Here is an 18,111-nt window from a genome sequence, read left to right as displayed (position 1 = left end):
TCAAGTCCAATACGGCCTCTTCCATCGCTTTCCAAGGCCACAGTTCAAGTCTGAGGGCTCAGGTGCAGAGGACACAAGGATTTCTCCAGACAGAACTCCCAGAATGCTGCATGTGTGGGCGCCTGAATCTGATTAAAATTCTGGCAGGCTTACACTTTCCCCTGAGCACCAATTTTCCCCAGCTTGAAAATGATTCCAGGGAACCACAGTGAACCCTCATTTAGGACAACTATTGGCTCTCCCGGGCTGTTTCGGATTGGAATAACAGCACTCAACCTCCCTTCCCCACATCCCAGTCCATCTTAATGGGGCTCCCCAGCCTAACTCCCCCAGTTTAATTTAGGATACCGCCTGTCATCTTTCTTTTAGTGGAGATGCCAGGGATTATCTCTGCCACAATAGGCATGCACCTTTAACAGCAACACAACTCCCCACTTCTGATTCATATCCCCCCTCCCTTTATTTCAGGTGTCAGTAGTGGTTTTGGGGAATAAAACAGACCTTGTGGAGCAGAGAGAGGTCACGGCTGAAGTTGCGCAGCAGTGGGCCAAGCTTGAGAAAGTGAAACTCTGGGAAGTGACGGTGACTGATAGGAGGACGCTGACGGAGCCTTTCACCGTGCTAGCGAGTAGACTCTCTCAGTCCCAGAACAAATCTGCCTTTCCTTTGCCTGGCAGGAAGAGCAAAGGCAACAATGGAGACAACTAGCATCGTCCTCCAGGGAGGAATATGGTGAGTTTCTGTCTCCTACTGGGGCCTATGTTCAGCTCTTCCCTTTGCGCTTCAAGAACTGTAGCAAGATATTGGAAGATGGCAGGCAGCTTTTTTTGTTTCTTCGAAAGCTGTAAAACTGCTTTGGACATTGGCAGCAAGATGGCCTCTGAAGTCGCTACATAAAAACGATTAAATGATCGTGGGCGTGTTTTGTCCTTAATGAGATGCAAGTTCTCTGGGTGCAAGGTTACTGGCAGCACAGAAAGTGCTGAGGGCAGGGAGAGTATTCCCAAGTAGAATGTGAGATTTGGGTGGCAGATTGATGTTCAGATTGCTTCATGGTTTATAGAGTGCTGAAGGGAGTGCCGGCACAACCCTTGGTGGCAGCTCATTGTCTCCAGCTGTGTGACCCAAGTGCATTTTCCAAACTCCTGGGTCCCAGGAAGAGGAAACCAAAGCACCAAACTACAGAGCAGCAAGCCTGCCAATATACCTCTAAACAACAGACACTGCTTCTGTTTTGTTTTCCCATCCAATGCTCTGTTGATTCACGGATTTGCACCGGATGTCATTCCAGAGCTATTGCTGCGGACAGTTTCTGTGATCATGCTGTACCAAGAGTCCTTCCTCTGTATTTTTTGCTATTCTTGTCTAATCTGGCATGACGTAGAGCTGGTAACACATGAAAAGGTGGGTTGGAAATCATGCAGAAATGCCCTGGGGGAATCTGAGAAGCCCAGTTGTGATTGCTCTTAACAGGATTTCCATCTTCTCTCCAGGCATTTAAAGAAACGAGCACTTGCTACTTTAAAATGTGTAGGCATCTCCTTTTCAGACTCAAATAACAGTGCCTCAAAAAGTTGCAGTCCAGCTTCATACTGCAGTCCATAAGCAGAACATGACTTTCCCAGTCATACTAGGTTCTTGGGGGGGGGCGGTGGAGTGTCTTTGCTCCCCAGCATGGCTGCATTTTGTTCAATAGTGCATATACTGTGATGGAAGGAATAGTGTTTCCTAAAGTCATAGCAGGTTGACAACAGATACCTGGCCCCCTCTGGGGCTTGCATTGTTTGCTTTTGTTCTGTTGATTCGTCTTTTCTAGGGAGCACAGGAGGAGAAGAAAGCAGTTCACCAGCCTGAATCTGGAGGCTTGAAAATGCCACACCCAAGAGCTTGCTTTAGGTATTGGGGAATTTAGTAAACCTCACTTGTGAGCACCACAGGATTGCAGACTGGGCCATGCGCTTGTGACCTCTGCCTTTCAGAGGCTACAGTCAGTGCTTAAGAATGTGCCGGCCATCTCGCTCTTCTTGCTGTGAAGTAGCTCTAATGACCCAAGAGGACAGTGAGTCAGTAATTCTGAGCCAGATCTGCTGACTACTGTTAAGAAACTGTTTAATAGCAGTGGAACAATTTGATTCCAGGGCACGCGATTCAAAAGTCTTTCCTTGTGCAAGAGGTCATTGAGAATACTGTTTACTGTGTACCCAGGGATGAGCACCAACTCTAGACTGAATCACAGGCAATTTCTGGACACAATCAAAGTCTTGACACCCTGTGCCAGAAGAACAGCAGTGCCTCTTCCAGGTCACATATGAAGCTAGTTTGGACTGAATCAGATTATCAGTTCATCAAGGTCACTGTTGTCTTTTTCGGCTGGCAGTGGTTCTCCAGGTTCTCAGGCAGATCTTTCACATCACCTACTGCCAGATCCTTTTAACTGGAGATGCCAGTGATTGGACCTGGGGCCTTGTCCTGCCAGGCAGAGGAGTCATACTCCTTTCCCGGATCCTGCTGGCAGCCTAAGAGGTTCTGTTAAAGTAAGCTGCAGGGACCCATTTGTTTAAAAAGACAAGGCCATGCATTGCTTACATCTTGATTGCTAGGTGATTCTTAGCAAATTCATTCATAGGATCATAGCGTTGAAGAGGCCATCCAGGCCATCTAGTCCAACCCCCTGCTCAATGCAGGATCAGCCTAAGGCATCCAGGATAAGTATCTGTGCAGCCGCTGCTTGAAGACTGCCATTTGTCACGTATTCAATGAAGGACATACAATCTTGCCAGGAAGAGTCAGATTCCAGACAACCGCCTTGTAAGCCAGCACACATGCGGAGAGTGACCATATCATTTATGTGGTCGTGCTCCTCCCCTTGCCTTCTGTCAACTGATGGTAATGGGAGCCAATGGGTGACTCCCCCCTCCTGCCTTTTGTCTTTTTTTTTGCAGTTCCTCCAAGAAAATAAGCACCAATGATGGTTTCTTTTGTCTGGACTACCAATCAACTTATACTCAGAGCTGATTCATTAAAAAAGAGAGAGAGAGACCTGAGTGTATGAATCACTCCTCACAGTCAGATTATCTACTCTCCAGTTTGTACATTGCATCAGAAGTAGTGATGCAAAAACACAGGGGACATGCTGTTAAGGAATGCGTGGGTTAGGAAACGGCTCTTGTGTGTAGACATGGGTTAGGTCTGGCCCCACCCTTTTCTTTATTGCTCATTGCAACTCTGATACTTTATGGAAGGATGTTTTCCTGCTTGTCTGAGGCAGGATGGAGATGTGAGAATTGCAGAGAAAGGTATAGGTGAGCTTCTTTCATTGCTGACATTGCCTGCTTCTTCACGGTCTGGAGAAATGTGTTTTCTGTAGAGTATCTTTCCCCCTTTGCCTAGACACGCTGCTCTCTTTCCCTAGAGCTGAGACGGACGTTCCTTTGGCAACCTCTGACTTGGTCAGTGGGCATGCCTGTTCTCAGAGTTTAGCCTCTTGCATCAGGGTTGTTGTAGGGCAGGTGAACAGCGGCACTTCTGAAAAGGGATCAGAGGTTTGACTGAAAGCCAAAAGATACAAATCAATGTTGAGCAATAGGGAGATAGGCAGGGGTTAAGTGAAGTACATACATACAGAGCCAATGCTGCTTGTAATCACATAATTCTCTTTCCCAAGTCACAAGACACCACTTACAGATGTGTTCCTCAGGCGATGAGCACAATCTTCATTTGGTATGCCACGTTCAGCTGTCAACATCACAGCACAACACTGAAGTGAGCGAGTTGGAAACATTCAGCAGATGAGGGCAAACAGGGCTGAGGGAACTGGGGTTGGCTGTCCAACAAAAAACCTTGGGATGTTGACATGAATCAAGAAAAAGAGGGGGAAGGTGACTGCTCAGGGTGTAACACAGTTGAGTGGCTTTAAATGGCAGGTAGGTGGGTTCAAGGTAAAGAGACATTCCAAATATAAAAGCAGTCCTGCTGACTAAGATTTTAGTATCTGAGCTGCCAAAGCCAGTGCCTGTTGACTAAGTTTTTGTTTTTAAAATCACTTCACGATTTTCTGTGAAAAGTTTCATATTTACTTAGGCTGCTGTAGGTATAGGAACAACATGTTTTCCGTCCAGGAACGTTAAATTCATTGACTCTTTTGGCAATTTGTCTCCTGCACTAAAAAGAAAAAAAAAGATGCACTCATAGCCCAAAGGCTGCATGTTATTGGAGTATGCTCAAGATTTAGTGCCTGATTTTATGGCTTTTAATTATCTGAGTGGCTGCTTGAGCAGAGCTGCCTTTGGGTCAGCTGTGAGGCTATGATGCCTGGGGGAGGGGGGTCCACCACTTTGACAGCTGCCCTCTGACCAGTTTTATCTAGGAAGGGGGAATCAAATGACACTGCCGAGTTATTGTTGAAAACAATAGTAAATACGCTGATTGTAAACAGCATTGTGGTCTACCACTTCCTTGCTCACAGTCTCCATTTTGTTCTACCAAGATTCTGATATTCTCTTCATGCCAGCTGATCTCTCTCAGGTACCCACACTCCCTTCCTAGCCCTGTACAATCCCTCTCCACTTTTAGCACCTCCTGAACTTCCTCCATCTGAAAGTGTTCTGGTTGAAGGAAGCTGCCAGATTTGAAAGGCTCATATTCAAGAGCTAGTGTGGTGGTGATTAAGAGCATTGGCTTCTAGTCTGGAGAGCTGGGTTTGATTCCACACTCTTCCTTCACAAGCAACCAGTTAGGTGACCTTGGGCAAATCACAGTTCTCTAAGAGCTGTTCTTACACAGCAGTTCTGTCAGAGTTCTCTCAGCCCCACCTACTTCACAGGGTGTCCATTGTTAGGAGAGGAAGGGAAGGTGATTGTAAGTTGCTTTGAGACTTTTTCAGGTTGTGAAAAGCAGATTATAAAAACAGCTCCTCTTCTTCTAAAATTAAGGGTGGTATGTTTTGAGAGAGCAGAGAATAGATTTGCTTTGGCACACTGAAAATTTAATAGCATGCAACTGTAAGGCTCTTGTACTAGTTGTACTAGTAATTCTATGTTAGTTTATTTAGCTATTCATATCCACCTTTTCCCCAATGGTGAACCAAAGAATTTTGCCCTCCTACCACCAGGTTAGGTGGCTGAAGGTGACTGGCTTGGGGGAATAAATTTATACCTGAGTCTCTAAAATCCTAGTCCAGCAAAGTAACCATTATGCCAAGCTGGCTCCACAAATGGCTCCCCAAACAGATGGGGCAGCACAATAGGCCGAACAACATAGCCCAAAGCAGTGTTAATATTTCAGTATATTCCAGTATATAGAGAAAACTGTCTGCCTTATTGCTTTGGGGGTCATGCATCCTGCATAAACATTGCCAAATGGCAAGTTGTTGCAATACAGAAAAGCTGTTCCAACTAGACAAAAACAACGGGATTTTTTGTATATATTTTTATTAGCACAGTAACAAATGCAGACTTAGGTAGCCCACAACATACAACCAATTCACTGAGTGACTCCTATTCCACGCCTTACAGTTAAACAGCTTAAGGTATTTCACTACAGGTTGCTCTAAGTAAGTCCCAATTAAAACCTTTATTTTCACAAAGGTAACTTGGCATAGAAAAATTAATACATGAACTACTTCCCCTAGCCTAGGTGGGGCAACACGCCGCCCCACCTTCGTCATCTTCCATATCCATGAGACAGCAGTCTTAAAAGGTTCTGTTAAATACCAGACTCTCCCAAACTCAACTCCCATGGGAGAGGCAAATATTCCCGACATCTTTATACAAAATAAAACCAAACTTAAAAAAAAAAGAAGCACATAGCGAGTCTTCTTGAAGGAACTTTTACATAAATGCCAAATATATGTACCTGTACAAAATTAAGCTGTTTTAATCTTTTACCTATCACAAGTAACCAAACACCCTCTCCCGCCCACCCCTCCAATTGTCAAAGTAGTTTACATTCTTCTTGGTGCTATAGCAGAGCTACTATTGCTGAACTAATGACAGTCTTAAAATATGCTATTCCCAATTCTAGCTGTCTACTGTAGCAAGATACCTTAAGTTACAACAACAAAATCTTAGGAAATAAAAGACTGAATAAAATCTGTTATAGAAATACCCTACTCTTTTATCAGTTTCTCCCCTTCCCTGTCCCACCCCTTCAAAATCATAAGCAGCTCTTTCCATCACAGACGATTTTCACCCAAGGGTTTGACAAAATCCAGTTTATGTAGCATATCTCTTGGTCCACTGTCTGGCCATTCTGTCATGCTCTGCTCTGTTAGTCATATACTGAGTTGCAATGCTTCCAACCAGGGGGTCAGCTGCAAAAGAAAAACCAGACAGGCATTCCCACTAGTTATAGAGTAGGAGGTGTTGAGGCAAGAGGAGGAAAAGGGCAAGAAATGAGGCCCGATGCAATAAGGAGTCCAAAAGCACCAATTGTTAATTATACAAGTTTAACACTTTCCAAGAAACTTTTAGGTTGCAGTCCCTTGCATATTTAAGCTTCTGAGTAAATGTGCATAAACTCAGCCTATTAATGGTCTTCTGTCATCTCATCTGGAAAAACGAAACAGGTATTCTCTCAAAGACAGACCAATGCTTACACTTCTGGTTATAATATGCAAGTGATTCATCAAGGCTTTTCAAGTTCTATTTCTTGCTTCTTAGGCGCTACAGGCTATAGAATAGGCAAACATGAACAGATTTTTACTTCTTTGGAATTTTTGCTGCATTTCTGATCTGTTGATTTTCTTGTGGTGCAGCTCTGATTTACATTTTTCTGCATATTACACTATCTGCCTTGGACATATGTTGAGTATAGGCTTTTGGCATGACAGTGCCACCTACTGGGCACCCTTTGTAAGATGTTCTCAGAATCGTGAGCTGGGTGAGGGGAGAGCAGCAGGGCTGGTATGATCCTGATCTGGATAGCCCAGAGCTCAGAAACTAAGCAGGGCCAGCCCCGACTAGTATTTGGAGGGGAGACCCCCAAGGGTTTGGATGTAGCTCCTCCAAGGAATGCCAGGGGTCATGATGTGGAGGCAGGCAATGGCAAACCACCTCTGAATGTCCCTTGCCTGGCTGCCAGACAATCCTTAGATCTTCTGGCTACACTACAAATGATGTATGATAAATACATAGGGCTGGTTAATGGCTTGCGGGGCCTTGGGAGTCAAACTGGGACATGGGGAAAATGATGGGAAGAACAAGAAATAGTTGGAAAAGAGGTTTGGGCTATGCAGAGATTTTTGCATGTCGTGACTGTACGAACTATGATTAGTTCATTATAACTATGCCTTGAGAGGTGACAAAAGAATAGTCCCACTACAAACCCTATGTCTATGCCTTTTGTGTAGAACCCCTTTTCTTCCACAAGATGCTCACATGTCTGTCTCCATAAGCACAACTATGCAAACAGAGGTATTATTATTATTATTTATTCGATTTGTGTGACCGCTGCTCTCGGAAACTGGCTTGTGGCGGTTCACGATATTTCAGTACAAATCAATACATTAAAACCATTAAGATTCCCCATTTAAAAACCCATAAACAGTGACTCAGTCACAATGACAGTGATTGAATAAACTATTCCCACACAGGCCCACTGGATGGGCAGAAGGGAGCGGATGGATAATTGGGCATAGGGTGGAACAATCTGGGGAACCAGGCTAGTCTAATACTGGCCTGTCTCCCCCCCCCCCAAGAGGCGTCCAATCTTAGCCCCCAGGCCACCATCCGGCCTCAGACAAATGCCTGGGCTAACACAGATCAGTCCTGCAGGATGGCACTAATGCAGTTGGGAGCATCACAATCACCCCCACCCCTTTCCCCTGCTTGGGGAGCCTTACCAGGGTTGCAGTCTGTGAGAAGTGAGCAGATGGAAAGGAGAACTTTAGAAATGGTTAATGCTGGACTCCAGTTGTCTTTTAAAATATCCAAGCAGATCACTCCTTGGCTGTTAATATTACAGTGATAGATTCTTGTTCGAAAGGTGACCTACATGAGAAAAAAACAGAAGCAGACAGAAAAAGTTGTTACAGCCTCAATTCAACTGAAAATTGACCCTGACTCAAGCAGCTTCCACATGAGACTCCAAATAGACCTGGAACTTCAGCACGTCTCACTTTAACCAAGGGTCTCCTTAGATTATGTTTGAGCTTGTGTATGGAAGAAAACTATTGTACTGCCTCTAAAACACTGCTGTTTTCTGTACTATGATATTGTTCTGTTCTGTCCTGCTACAGATTCCAGCTTGAACATTCTCTCTCTTTGCAGAAACCTGCCTGAGGGAGGGAGAGAATGCATGCATGTTCTGCTGGTAACGCTGGCATCCTTAAGTCTTTGAAAAACCTATCATCTGTACACAGACCAAGGACATCAAAAGAAAGATCACTACTCCAGTAGGCACTGGTTAGGCTACAACAGTGAGACATAGCGAAGTCCAACTCAGGATGTTATGGTTTCATAAGAACACTCCGACCAGCTCAAGGGGATAAAGACTTTTTTAAAGCATACAAACAGTGGGAAGATACAGGATAAGCTTAAATTTGGAATAGTTTAAAAGGGATTCTAGCCCACTGAGTTGTAACAAAGCCTCAAGCACATGGCATGCACAAGAAAAAGGTTCCCATAAAGTCTGAAATTAATGAATAAAAACTAGTGCACAAAATTGTTCACAGTACAGGGTGCTGCTCACCTGTTCCTCCTTTGTTTTTACTTCCCCCAACTACTTTTTTGCCACTGTATTGGGGAGAGACATTTGCGTGGATTGTGAATTTTCTTGTCCTCCAATATGAAAGGATAACATTATTCTGCATCAGGCAGCCATCAAATGGCCTTCTCTTGCAGAAAATGGAGGTTCAGATTAAAGACGAACACAAGATTCCCACTGATGTTGTTCCCTAGACAATGCCTACGTGGGTGTTTGGACCACAAGGGAAATACTTGGACCACGGGGATAAAAATATGAAATATGGACAGAATGGGAAATTGAGTAGTACTACTTTGGTTCCAGTAAGAACTTATTTTTGGAAAGCCACCTCAGAGGTGAACATCTCCTCTTTACAGGTTTCCCACATGCTTGGCCACTGGGACTCTGTCAAAGCCAAGAAAATGTTGCTTGCTATTGATAAGGAAGACATGTAGGAAAGCTCGCCGACAGTCATAGCTGATGTAAAGTATACCATTTAGGGCGGGGTGTGGATGGCAATCCCTGCTGGGCCTCTGGGACATACATGATTATGCTTTGGCAGTACCTGTAGCTTTGGTCAGCCTGGTCCATTTACTGAATCCAATTAATATTTCCATGTCTAGAACACTGACCAATGTTACGAACCATGAAATGGGCCTGGGCATAAAGTCTCCCCTTTGTTCAAAGAGCAGTGACCATCTTTGTGTTCATAATTATCACAAGGTATAAAAAGACAAAAGCTCCAAAAAAACCACAGCAGTTTTGCAAATACACTCAAAAACCAACCAGGCTTCTGCATCTTACTGAATCTTTTATCCTTCTTTACTGAAATCTGAAATATTACTGCTGCCCACATGTATCTGTGCTAAAGTAATTATTGAGCTCTACACCAAACAGAGAAATTGTTTTAATTTCCTACTTGGTATAATTTATGGTGCTATTACTGTTCTAATAATTTTATTACTCACGTGAGAGTGATTATTCTTCCTTTACAACTAATTGGAATAGTTAAGAGAAACCAATAAGCCTGACTTTCTACATTCATGGCAGACGACTGCCCTCCTGTGTCAACTAGTTATATTACAACAAATTCATATGGAAGGTTTAAAATGGCACGGGATTCCTGCAGTAGCAGTTTGCCATTACTTAAAGCTGCAGAATTGCACAGCTTCCTGCCTTGCACCTGTTGTGTCTAGCCAGCTCCCTTATTAAGAAACATCATCTTTAACCTCAAGAGGCTAAGGGGGCACTTCTCACTATCAAGCTATATTGTCAGCACTCAGTGGGATGACAACAGAAGCTGGAAGGTCACGAAAGGGACGCTGCCCTAACAGGCAAAAATGTATGTCTATATGTATATGTCATACTGAACTCCGTTGGATACATGGGCATCACCTGTTTTTTCAGAGGATAGATTTTTCAGCCCACTCAGCTTATGTCTGCTGCTGAGATGATCATTTGCAGAATCTGCTTAACCTGGGAGGCCTGTCAGCCACCCCAGCTGCTGCTAGCGGAAAGGGATGAAGGAAACAGATAAGAGGTCGGTGGGAAGAAGAATCACCTTTGTATGCCTGTGGAAAAGGTAGTAATCCTTCTTGTAATTTTTGTGTTTGATTATTTATATGTCGCTGCCTCTTTGAGATATAACCAAGGTGTACTCTAGGAAAAGGAAGGGAAGAAGCAGACTCCTTGCTTGACGAGATTTTAGTTCTCAATGTGTTGTAGTTCATGCTTGGTGTTTTTAAGAAGTAAGAAGTTGATGTTTACTATATTTCATGCCTTTCCCCCTGACTCAAGTGTAACATCCGCATCTATACAGGTGGTAGTGGGAGGTCCCTGTGCCACATCCTCTCGCCTGCTGTCTCTGTGTGCCTCTTAAGGCATGACCAGAGGTAAAAGTACTCGACTGTCCTTATAAATCATGTAGAAGGCAATCTGGAGTGGAAATAAGAACCCATCTCGCTCTCTTCCCCACACTTCCCAAAACAGCTTAAAAAAAAGGGGGGTGTACATGTTATTACATGTGTTTGTGCATACACTGCACATAGAGGCTTGAGTTGGTGCTTACACAGTCCATTGCTCATGTCTACAAAGATGACACAACTTCTTTTGTGATTGCATATGCACGTGCACATGGGTGGAATTGCAAATATGTAAAATGCAGCATCATGTCTGACATGCCCTTAATGCTACTGTGTGCCATTTTGCTTTTATTCCAGACAAAATAAGTACAGGGTACTGACAACAGGAGGACTACACACTAAGACTTGTAAATGAAGTCATCTTAACGCCTGTCTTACTAGAAATCTGTATAGGAAGAAACAATTGGGTACTTGCATTCCGTGTAACAGGAAAAGAACTCGGATGGCTTTGTCTGTGAGATGTCTCTGAAACCTGGCAAGACCTGAACATTTCAACTACACAGATTATTTTTATAAGATACAAATGGGGTTGCCAGATGTTCAGGAAGTTTCCATCTTGTACAACCTTCAAGTTAACTTTGATCCTGCATGCAGAGCATCCAAGAATAAAATTAGTGCAAATTTATAGGGGTTTCTGGCATTCGAGGCCCACCTCCTACAAATTTGCTTTCCTGTATAAGGAATTTTGTTACTGGTTTAGAACAGCAATACAAAAGGACAAAAGAATAAAAGAATTCCCCCCCCCCTATATTTTCCAGCTATGAAAGGAAGAGCTCCATCATGTTTGAGCTGGCTTGCTGGGAGGGCTTAATTAAGGCATGGATATTGTCTCAGTGACTCACACTGACAGGCCACTTCTGGTTGTTCTGAACAGTGCTCCCTAATGCAGCACCTCTACCACATGCTTCAGGAAAGTGGCTGGGCCCTTGCTTGGTGGGTCTTGTGTTTGGCAGATGGTTCCCATCTTGAAACAGCCGCAGAAGAACAGAAGAACCTCAGGCAGAAGAACCCTACCACTTAGGGGCAAGGTGTCCCCCCCCCCCAAGCATTTCTTTATATTTCAAAATTTTCTGCTTTCCAGGTTGCTGCAGAAAACCCAGAATTCTGTGCCTGTTGTGTATGTTTCAAAGCCCAGAACTCCAGAATGTTGGATTGTTTCCAGTGAGCTCACCATGCAGCTATTAATCAAAGAAATCATTTCACTGAATGAGGAGGATCACTTCATTATTATTCTGCTGTTTAAATGTTTTGTACAAGTGTCCTCTGCAGCACAAGTCCCGCCAGCCTGGCTCTTGATACGTAAGATACCAGCTCCATTAAAGCAAAAGGCTTCTGGTGGACTGAGACATAACTCTTGTCGGAATCCACTGGACAAGGACAATACAGTACAAGACTTGGCTCTTTTGACCCCCTGCCCTGCGCAGCAATTTGTGTCAACTGAAGCTGTCTTCTGAAGGGAACAGAAAAGCACCTCTATTCTGTGTGCTTAACCGTCATCTGCACTTGACCCAGTATCAACACCACCCCAAAAGACCAGAACTGCACAAACAATGGCCTCGGGTAACATGACGGATACTCTAGCTGTGACGCACACCTTGAAGCCAAGGACAATGAAGCAGTCAGTGTGACTACTGCACTGCAAAGCAACCTCTAAAACAGGGGTAGTCAACCTGTGGTCCTCCAGATGTCCTCCAAATGCTGGCAGGGGCTCATGGGAATTGTAGACCATGGACATCTGGAGGACCACAGGTTGACTACCTCTGCTCTAAAACACGTGGGAGGGGGGAGTAGGTGAATGGAAAGAGGGCAGGGTTTGACTGAGGGGGAGTTGATGGTATGGCAAGTGACTTTTTTTCCCTTTAAGTTGCTACTGATTGGTGGAATTTTCAAGGCAAGAGACAAACCGAGGTGACTTGCCATTGCCTGCCTCTACATAGTGACCTGGAACTAACCAGGGTTGTCCCTGCTTAGCTTCCCGGATCTGATGAAACTGGGCTGGCCTGGGCTATTCAGGTCAGGGTTAGGTGAGGTTTACTAGGCAGTAAAAAGTATCAGGCCAGTGGATCATCATCAGATGGGGAGGGGGGGCACCATAAGAAAGAACTGAGGAGGAACACTCCCTGTTCAGATGTCAGGATATCTCCACCCACAGCTTCTTGGCTGTCATGATCAGTCACAAAAACAATCTGCTGAACTGCAGCGGAGTATGATGCAAGAGCACTTGCAGACATCTGCATTCTCAAAATAGACTGGCATCGGCAAACTTATCAGACTGGCCTATCCTCCTTTGTGGTTAGTGTGTTTCAAAGAGTTCGGGACAAGGGTGTGCTGCCTGTTGCAATGGGATTGCCATTTGTCCTCTTTCATAACCACGACATCTCTGCATTTCCCCACAACTAGCATACTGCTATTATTTTTGATGTGAAAACGTCCTTACTGGCTCCCTCCACCTTGGATGCAATGGAACTGTAGCATGGAAGTGACGTGACACAGCGAGGAACCAAGGTTGATGGTGCTGCCGGGAGAGGAGGAAGGAAGGAGCCCCAACTGCAGGGCAGCCAAAATCCCAATGGGAGGCCAGCCAAGTGGGGGGGGGGTGCAGCTGCTGTCTCCACTCCTCTCACCCGCAGCCCCAGCAGTGAGGAGACCTGATGGTGACCTTCTGCAATCCCCCTATAGCTGCCTCACTCACTGTGCCTCCTTAACCCTGGGCTGTGTTTGTGTGCCAGGTCATGCCTCCCTGCTCCGGAGCAAGGCAGCTAGTTGGTCCACCAGGAGAAAGTCTCCCAGACTCCTTAGGAAGGGAAGGCATGTTGGGCCACCCTCTTTGGGGGTCTATGCATGTGACGGCTGCTTTTACCCCCCCCATACACACACAGCATGTCTGTAGTGGTGGCTGTGCCTGTCTTGCACCAGACAACTACCTCCACTTGTGGAACTTTTGGCCCCCGTGGCAGTGGGGGGAGAGGGCTAGACCACCTGATTGGCCACACAGAGGTGGGGCAACTGCTGCATGGGGTAGACAGGCAGTGCTCCTGGCTCCTGTGAGCAGTCCCTGAGCTGAGGGCCAGATAGAAAGGTAGCACTGTGCTGGTGGCACCCAGCACTGCTCAGCTGCACATCCCTGCAAGGCGTAGTCCACATCATTGCTGCTGCAGCTTCTGCAGCAGCAAAGGGAGGCTGTCTGCAGGTTGACCTGATGTCCAGGGAAAGACTGTTGAGCCTGCATGCACTGCTGAGTTCCTGCTGCATCCCTCTTGCTGCCCTTACTGGCAGGAAGGTTTGGTTTTGCCTTCAGTGGTGGGCCCGAGGAGGGCTCCACACCTGCGTGACAGCTCCCGCCCTGTTGCCAGCATCAGGAGCTGTGAGGCAGCTGGAGTGACCTTGGCAAAAATCTTCAGCTGCACCTGGCCAGTTGCCTAGAGCTCATGGGAGCCCTTTGAGAAGGAGAAGGAGAAGGGGGGGGACACCTGGGCATTTGCATCCACACACCCTCTGGACCAAGGCATTTTCACATAGATTTTATGCAAGAATCAGATCCTCGCAATATTTTTCCTCTGTATCAGAGCTGCAACAGCCAAGTTCAGCAGAAAGGCATGTACACACAGTCCTCAGTTCCGGTGACTTTACATCTTGTTGAACCATTTCAATCATTAATAAAATGAATATCCAAATCATTTTTAAATATCTAGGGTTTTTTTCCTGCAGAAATAAGAACATGAGAGAAAAGCTTTTTTTTTAAAAAGAGCAGCTTATACTGATGTCTCCTGGGGCATTATATAATGCAGAGAATTTGTATAGCTCCTGAATTCCACATTAAGAAAAAACTTGTATTTAAGTCAATGGGACTCCAGGTACATATTCAAGTTCACTTAGCACAGATCCGTTTCCCCTTAGCTCATTTAACCATACTTAAAACTAGGCATGTTAAAGCCACTCTTTCAGAACTTTTTTTTTTAATGTTTATAATTTCTTTGGATTTTGTTAAAGGAGGCAAGTCAAGTCCTAGGTAAGTCATAGTTTCCAAAACCAGCATTTCAGGTATGACACAGTAGGAGCCTAAATCCCTACTGACAAAATAAATGCTTTGATATGTTCTGTATATTGCAACCAATACACTGCAGTTCATTTTATAGGAGCAAATGATATCACAGATTCACAAACTCAGATTCACTAAGATTTCAAAAGCCTTTCTCCAAGTTAGATTCAAATGGGTATCCGTGTTGGTCTGAAGTAGTACAATAAAATCAGACTCCAGTAGCACCTTTAAGACCAACAAAGATTTATTCAGGGTGTGAGCTTTTCGAGTGCAAGCACTCTTCCTCAGACTAAGTGCTTGCACTTGAAAGCTCACGCCTTGAATAAATCTTTGTTGGTCTTAAAGGTGCTACTGGACTTTTTAAATTATGTTTCTTCAAGTTAGTTTTTCTTTCTCAACTGAATCCATTCCAAGTTTTATTGACTGGGCAGCAGTCTTTCAGTGGTGATTAAGTTCATACATAGTCTTGTAGTGTTTTCTGAACTTTGTGAACCAGCCTGTAAAACTGCTGGGATTCAGATAAATGATGCATGTTGTTTAAGTGCTTTTTGTTGTGGTGTTGTAAATAACACGTTCAAGGAAAATCAAATCAGCACATATACTCAAAAGGCTTTTTAAAGCACACTGTAAAAATAAGCATTGCAAAATAAATGTCACGTATCGGAAAGGTACGTATGTGAATAAGAAGTCTGCAAGATCCTAAAAGAACAGTCAAACGTTATTGCTAATATTTGTAAATAACGTGTCAAATTGCACTTGTCGGATTCCAACTGTGAAACTGGACCTTTGCCCAGCAAAGCTGCTGGAGTCTTAGCAATTCATTTTTTCAAGAGGAAGAAAATGTTAGTGAACAAGATTGCAGAGACTATGCATTAGGCCTCAATAGGTGCAAAAAAAAAAATGAATTTAAAAACTGCAAGTTTGGAATGTAGGTAACTTGTTTTTGCAGGCCTACATCCATCTTTCCCAGCCAAGCAGAGTAAGAACCATGAAAACTAGATGCAACCACTTCACAAATAAATCCTATATCTTCAGCACAGAACACATTTGTCATCTTCTACTGAACCCCTGGTCAAAACTCATTGACATATGTCCCGCCAGACGGAAATGCACTTTTGTTCTGGGAGAAGGGTCAGTCATTTTTGCCAGATGCAGATACAAAACCCGCTTGACTCTGAGGGCATTCTGACCATCAGGAACAGAATTTCAGATGGCTTTTGAATGCATTCACAAAAAGAAAAAAGCATGAGATCACTAAAGGAATTCATGTATTTCTTCACAAAAAAATCCTTAATTCTATACACACACACTCACTCTTTCTCTTGTGCAGAAAAAAAAATTATTTGTGTGGCACATTTCTTACCTTTGGAGGCTTGAAGGGGTATTCTGGTGTAAATGTGATGTCAAGGAAGAAAACTCCACCTTCATAAACAGAACCTGGAGGTCCTAAAATCGTTGATCTCCACTCATAGATATTATCACCTTTGGGACCAGCACTGGGAATTAAAAGAGAAAAAGGAGAGATTATTGCAGTGAATTTACTATGAGCTTCTTATACTACACCTATGACGAGCTCAACCTCTTCTCTCCCTCACACACAGGATGTTTTTCTTGTTTGTCTATGGCTGTCCCACCCATTTATTTATTTTAGGGAACTGAGGGAAGAGACAAAATTACTTTCTTCTATTCTGCTTTTGCAAGAGGCTTTTGAACACAAGAGGCTTTTGAAAGTTCAAAGTACATAACATTTTTATTGAACCTGAAGGATCAGCTGAAATTAGGTGTAAGATGTATGAGGTGAACCCAGGTCCAGATTTTCCTATAGGCTAACTAGGCTTCAGCCTAGGGCCTCAATATTAAGAGGGGCCTATATTCCACATTTTTATAAAGGTTAGTACCAATCACAACATGTTTCATTTAACATATTGATATATATCACAGTAATTATGTTTTTTATTATCTCTCATGTAATTTACAAACTTAAAAATGGGAGGTGAAAGGGCCACATAAGTGGAATAGCCTAGGGCCTCTTTTCATGTAAATCCGGCCCTGGGTGAACAGATAACGAAACTAGCTTTGTATTTATATAAATGCCAGATAATTTGTTGCCAAAAAGCAAGCATTTCTTCTATTCAACAAGGTCTTTAAAACTTTGTAGAGAAAGCTTTCTTTTCTGTTTCTAATTAAACACTCAAGCATTTGTTCCTGAGTTTCACCAACACATAAAGTTGAGGATTCAAGAACATACAACCAAGTCCCCCAAATCCTTCTTTATGCATAAACTAGGAATCACACCTCTTTTCCAGAAGCTATTTCCCTTACCTGGTCTAGAAGCTATTTCCCTTACCTCTTTACTCAAAGTGATTTCTTTTTTTTTTCTTGAATGAGGATCCTCTTTGATACACTCACTCACTTAGCCTCCTTCCCACTCCACAGCTTTTAACTAACTCTTCTTCAACTGTTAGTTCCCAACTGTCATTCCTTAACTGATTCAACAGAATTCCATTCCAACAGCCTCTTACTCAAAGGTATTGCCTTACTCTGTTAGGCATTAACCCTTGATGTCCATCACATCACATAGAATTAAATCTGTAAAGCAGAGACTGACAATTGACAACTAAGCAACACAACATGCTCCTAAGAAGATTGACATTTGGAATATGTTGGAAAGGGTTAAAGAGCTAGAGGGAATCTGAAGATCTAGAGTTTCCATACCCCCTAGTGGAGGCAGGGGTGACTCACTACAAGGCCTTACCCCTAGCTGTCAGGTTTCTTCGTTGCCAAGAAAACACAGTATTTGACTTTTGCTTGCTTATTCTAGACAAGCAAGTGAACACAAACATAAACATTGTCAGCACTGAAATTTCAGTTCAGTTACACAGTATATAACCTCTTTGCCCAACCCCCCTCATGGGATCCAATTAGTGGAGGAAGCTTCAGAGGAGAAACAATCCAGGTAGCTGGGAACTCTCCGTGAAACCCAAGGACAAAACCCAAATGGGGAGTCAATCGACCCATCTAACTTATAACAAAATGAATAAAATAGGCATGCAGATGAAAAAGAAACAACGTTCCACTCAACTAATAGACCTTGTCCAGACCCAGGAATCTCCAGGCAAGAACTGGAGATTCCATTTTACAGACCAATGCTTCAATGAATGCCAACATGATTTACAATACAAAAGCAGTTCCCCAGGCTGGGCAATTTAAACATCAAAGCACCATAGTGATAACCATACACAGGATGGTGGAGGGACATGATGGAAAAATACACATTAAGTCCACAACCATTTGACAGAACCAACCTGGTTCTGACACTAGCCACCAATCAGCTGGTAGGTGGAATTAACCAGGAAAAAGCCTAGACCTCTTTGCCACCTTCACAGGAAGTGATATCAAAAAGCTAGCAACATCCAGTTGAAGCTCTGGCATTTGGGCAAGAACTGTATGCTGGAAGCCACTTTTACC

The 18,111-nt window shown here is 43.8% G+C and overlaps 2 protein-coding genes across 7 annotated transcripts in view; one reads left to right on the top strand and one right to left on the bottom strand.

Annotated features, from left to right (window-relative positions):
- NKIRAS1 (NFKB inhibitor interacting Ras like 1) overlaps positions 1 to 18,111 on the top strand; it is a 36,669-nt gene that overhangs the window by 13,540 nt on the left and 5,018 nt on the right. For 2 of the 5 annotated variants that reach the window (XR_013225688.1, XR_013225686.1), the window contains exons 4-5: positions 469 to 732; positions 8,268 to 10,264. Coding sequence is in view for 2 of the 5 variants with exons in the window: in XM_077304754.1 (XP_077160869.1) it covers positions 469 to 708 (240 nt within the window). In the remaining 3 variants the exon portion in view is untranslated. Of the gene's footprint in view, positions 1 to 468; positions 913 to 8,267; positions 11,431 to 11,685; positions 14,241 to 18,111 lie in introns of those variants that run through there. The other 3 variants (XR_013225687.1, XM_077304754.1, XM_077304755.1) reach the window with 3 other exon arrangements.
- LOC143821115 (ubiquitin-conjugating enzyme E2 E1) overlaps positions 5,413 to 18,111 on the bottom strand; it is a 68,620-nt gene continuing 55,921 nt past the window's right edge. For both annotated transcript variants that reach the window (XM_077304751.1, XM_077304752.1), the window contains exons 4-6: positions 16,007 to 16,139; positions 7,841 to 7,988; positions 5,413 to 6,310 (exon numbers count right to left, since the gene is read on the bottom strand). In XM_077304751.1, coding sequence (XP_077160866.1) covers positions 6,213 to 6,310; positions 7,841 to 7,988; positions 16,007 to 16,139 — 379 coding nt within the window. In that variant the 3' untranslated portion in view covers positions 5,413 to 6,212. The remainder of the gene's footprint in view (positions 6,311 to 7,840; positions 7,989 to 16,006; positions 16,140 to 18,111) is intronic.

The sequence above is a fragment of the Paroedura picta genome, chromosome 11 (genome assembly GCF_049243985.1).
Source record: "Paroedura picta isolate Pp20150507F chromosome 11, Ppicta_v3.0, whole genome shotgun sequence".
Classification (NCBI taxonomy): domain Eukaryota; kingdom Metazoa; phylum Chordata; class Lepidosauria; order Squamata; family Gekkonidae; genus Paroedura; species Paroedura picta.
The sequence above is the reverse complement of the archived record's forward strand: the minus strand, read 5'-3'. Positions and strand labels throughout refer to the sequence as shown.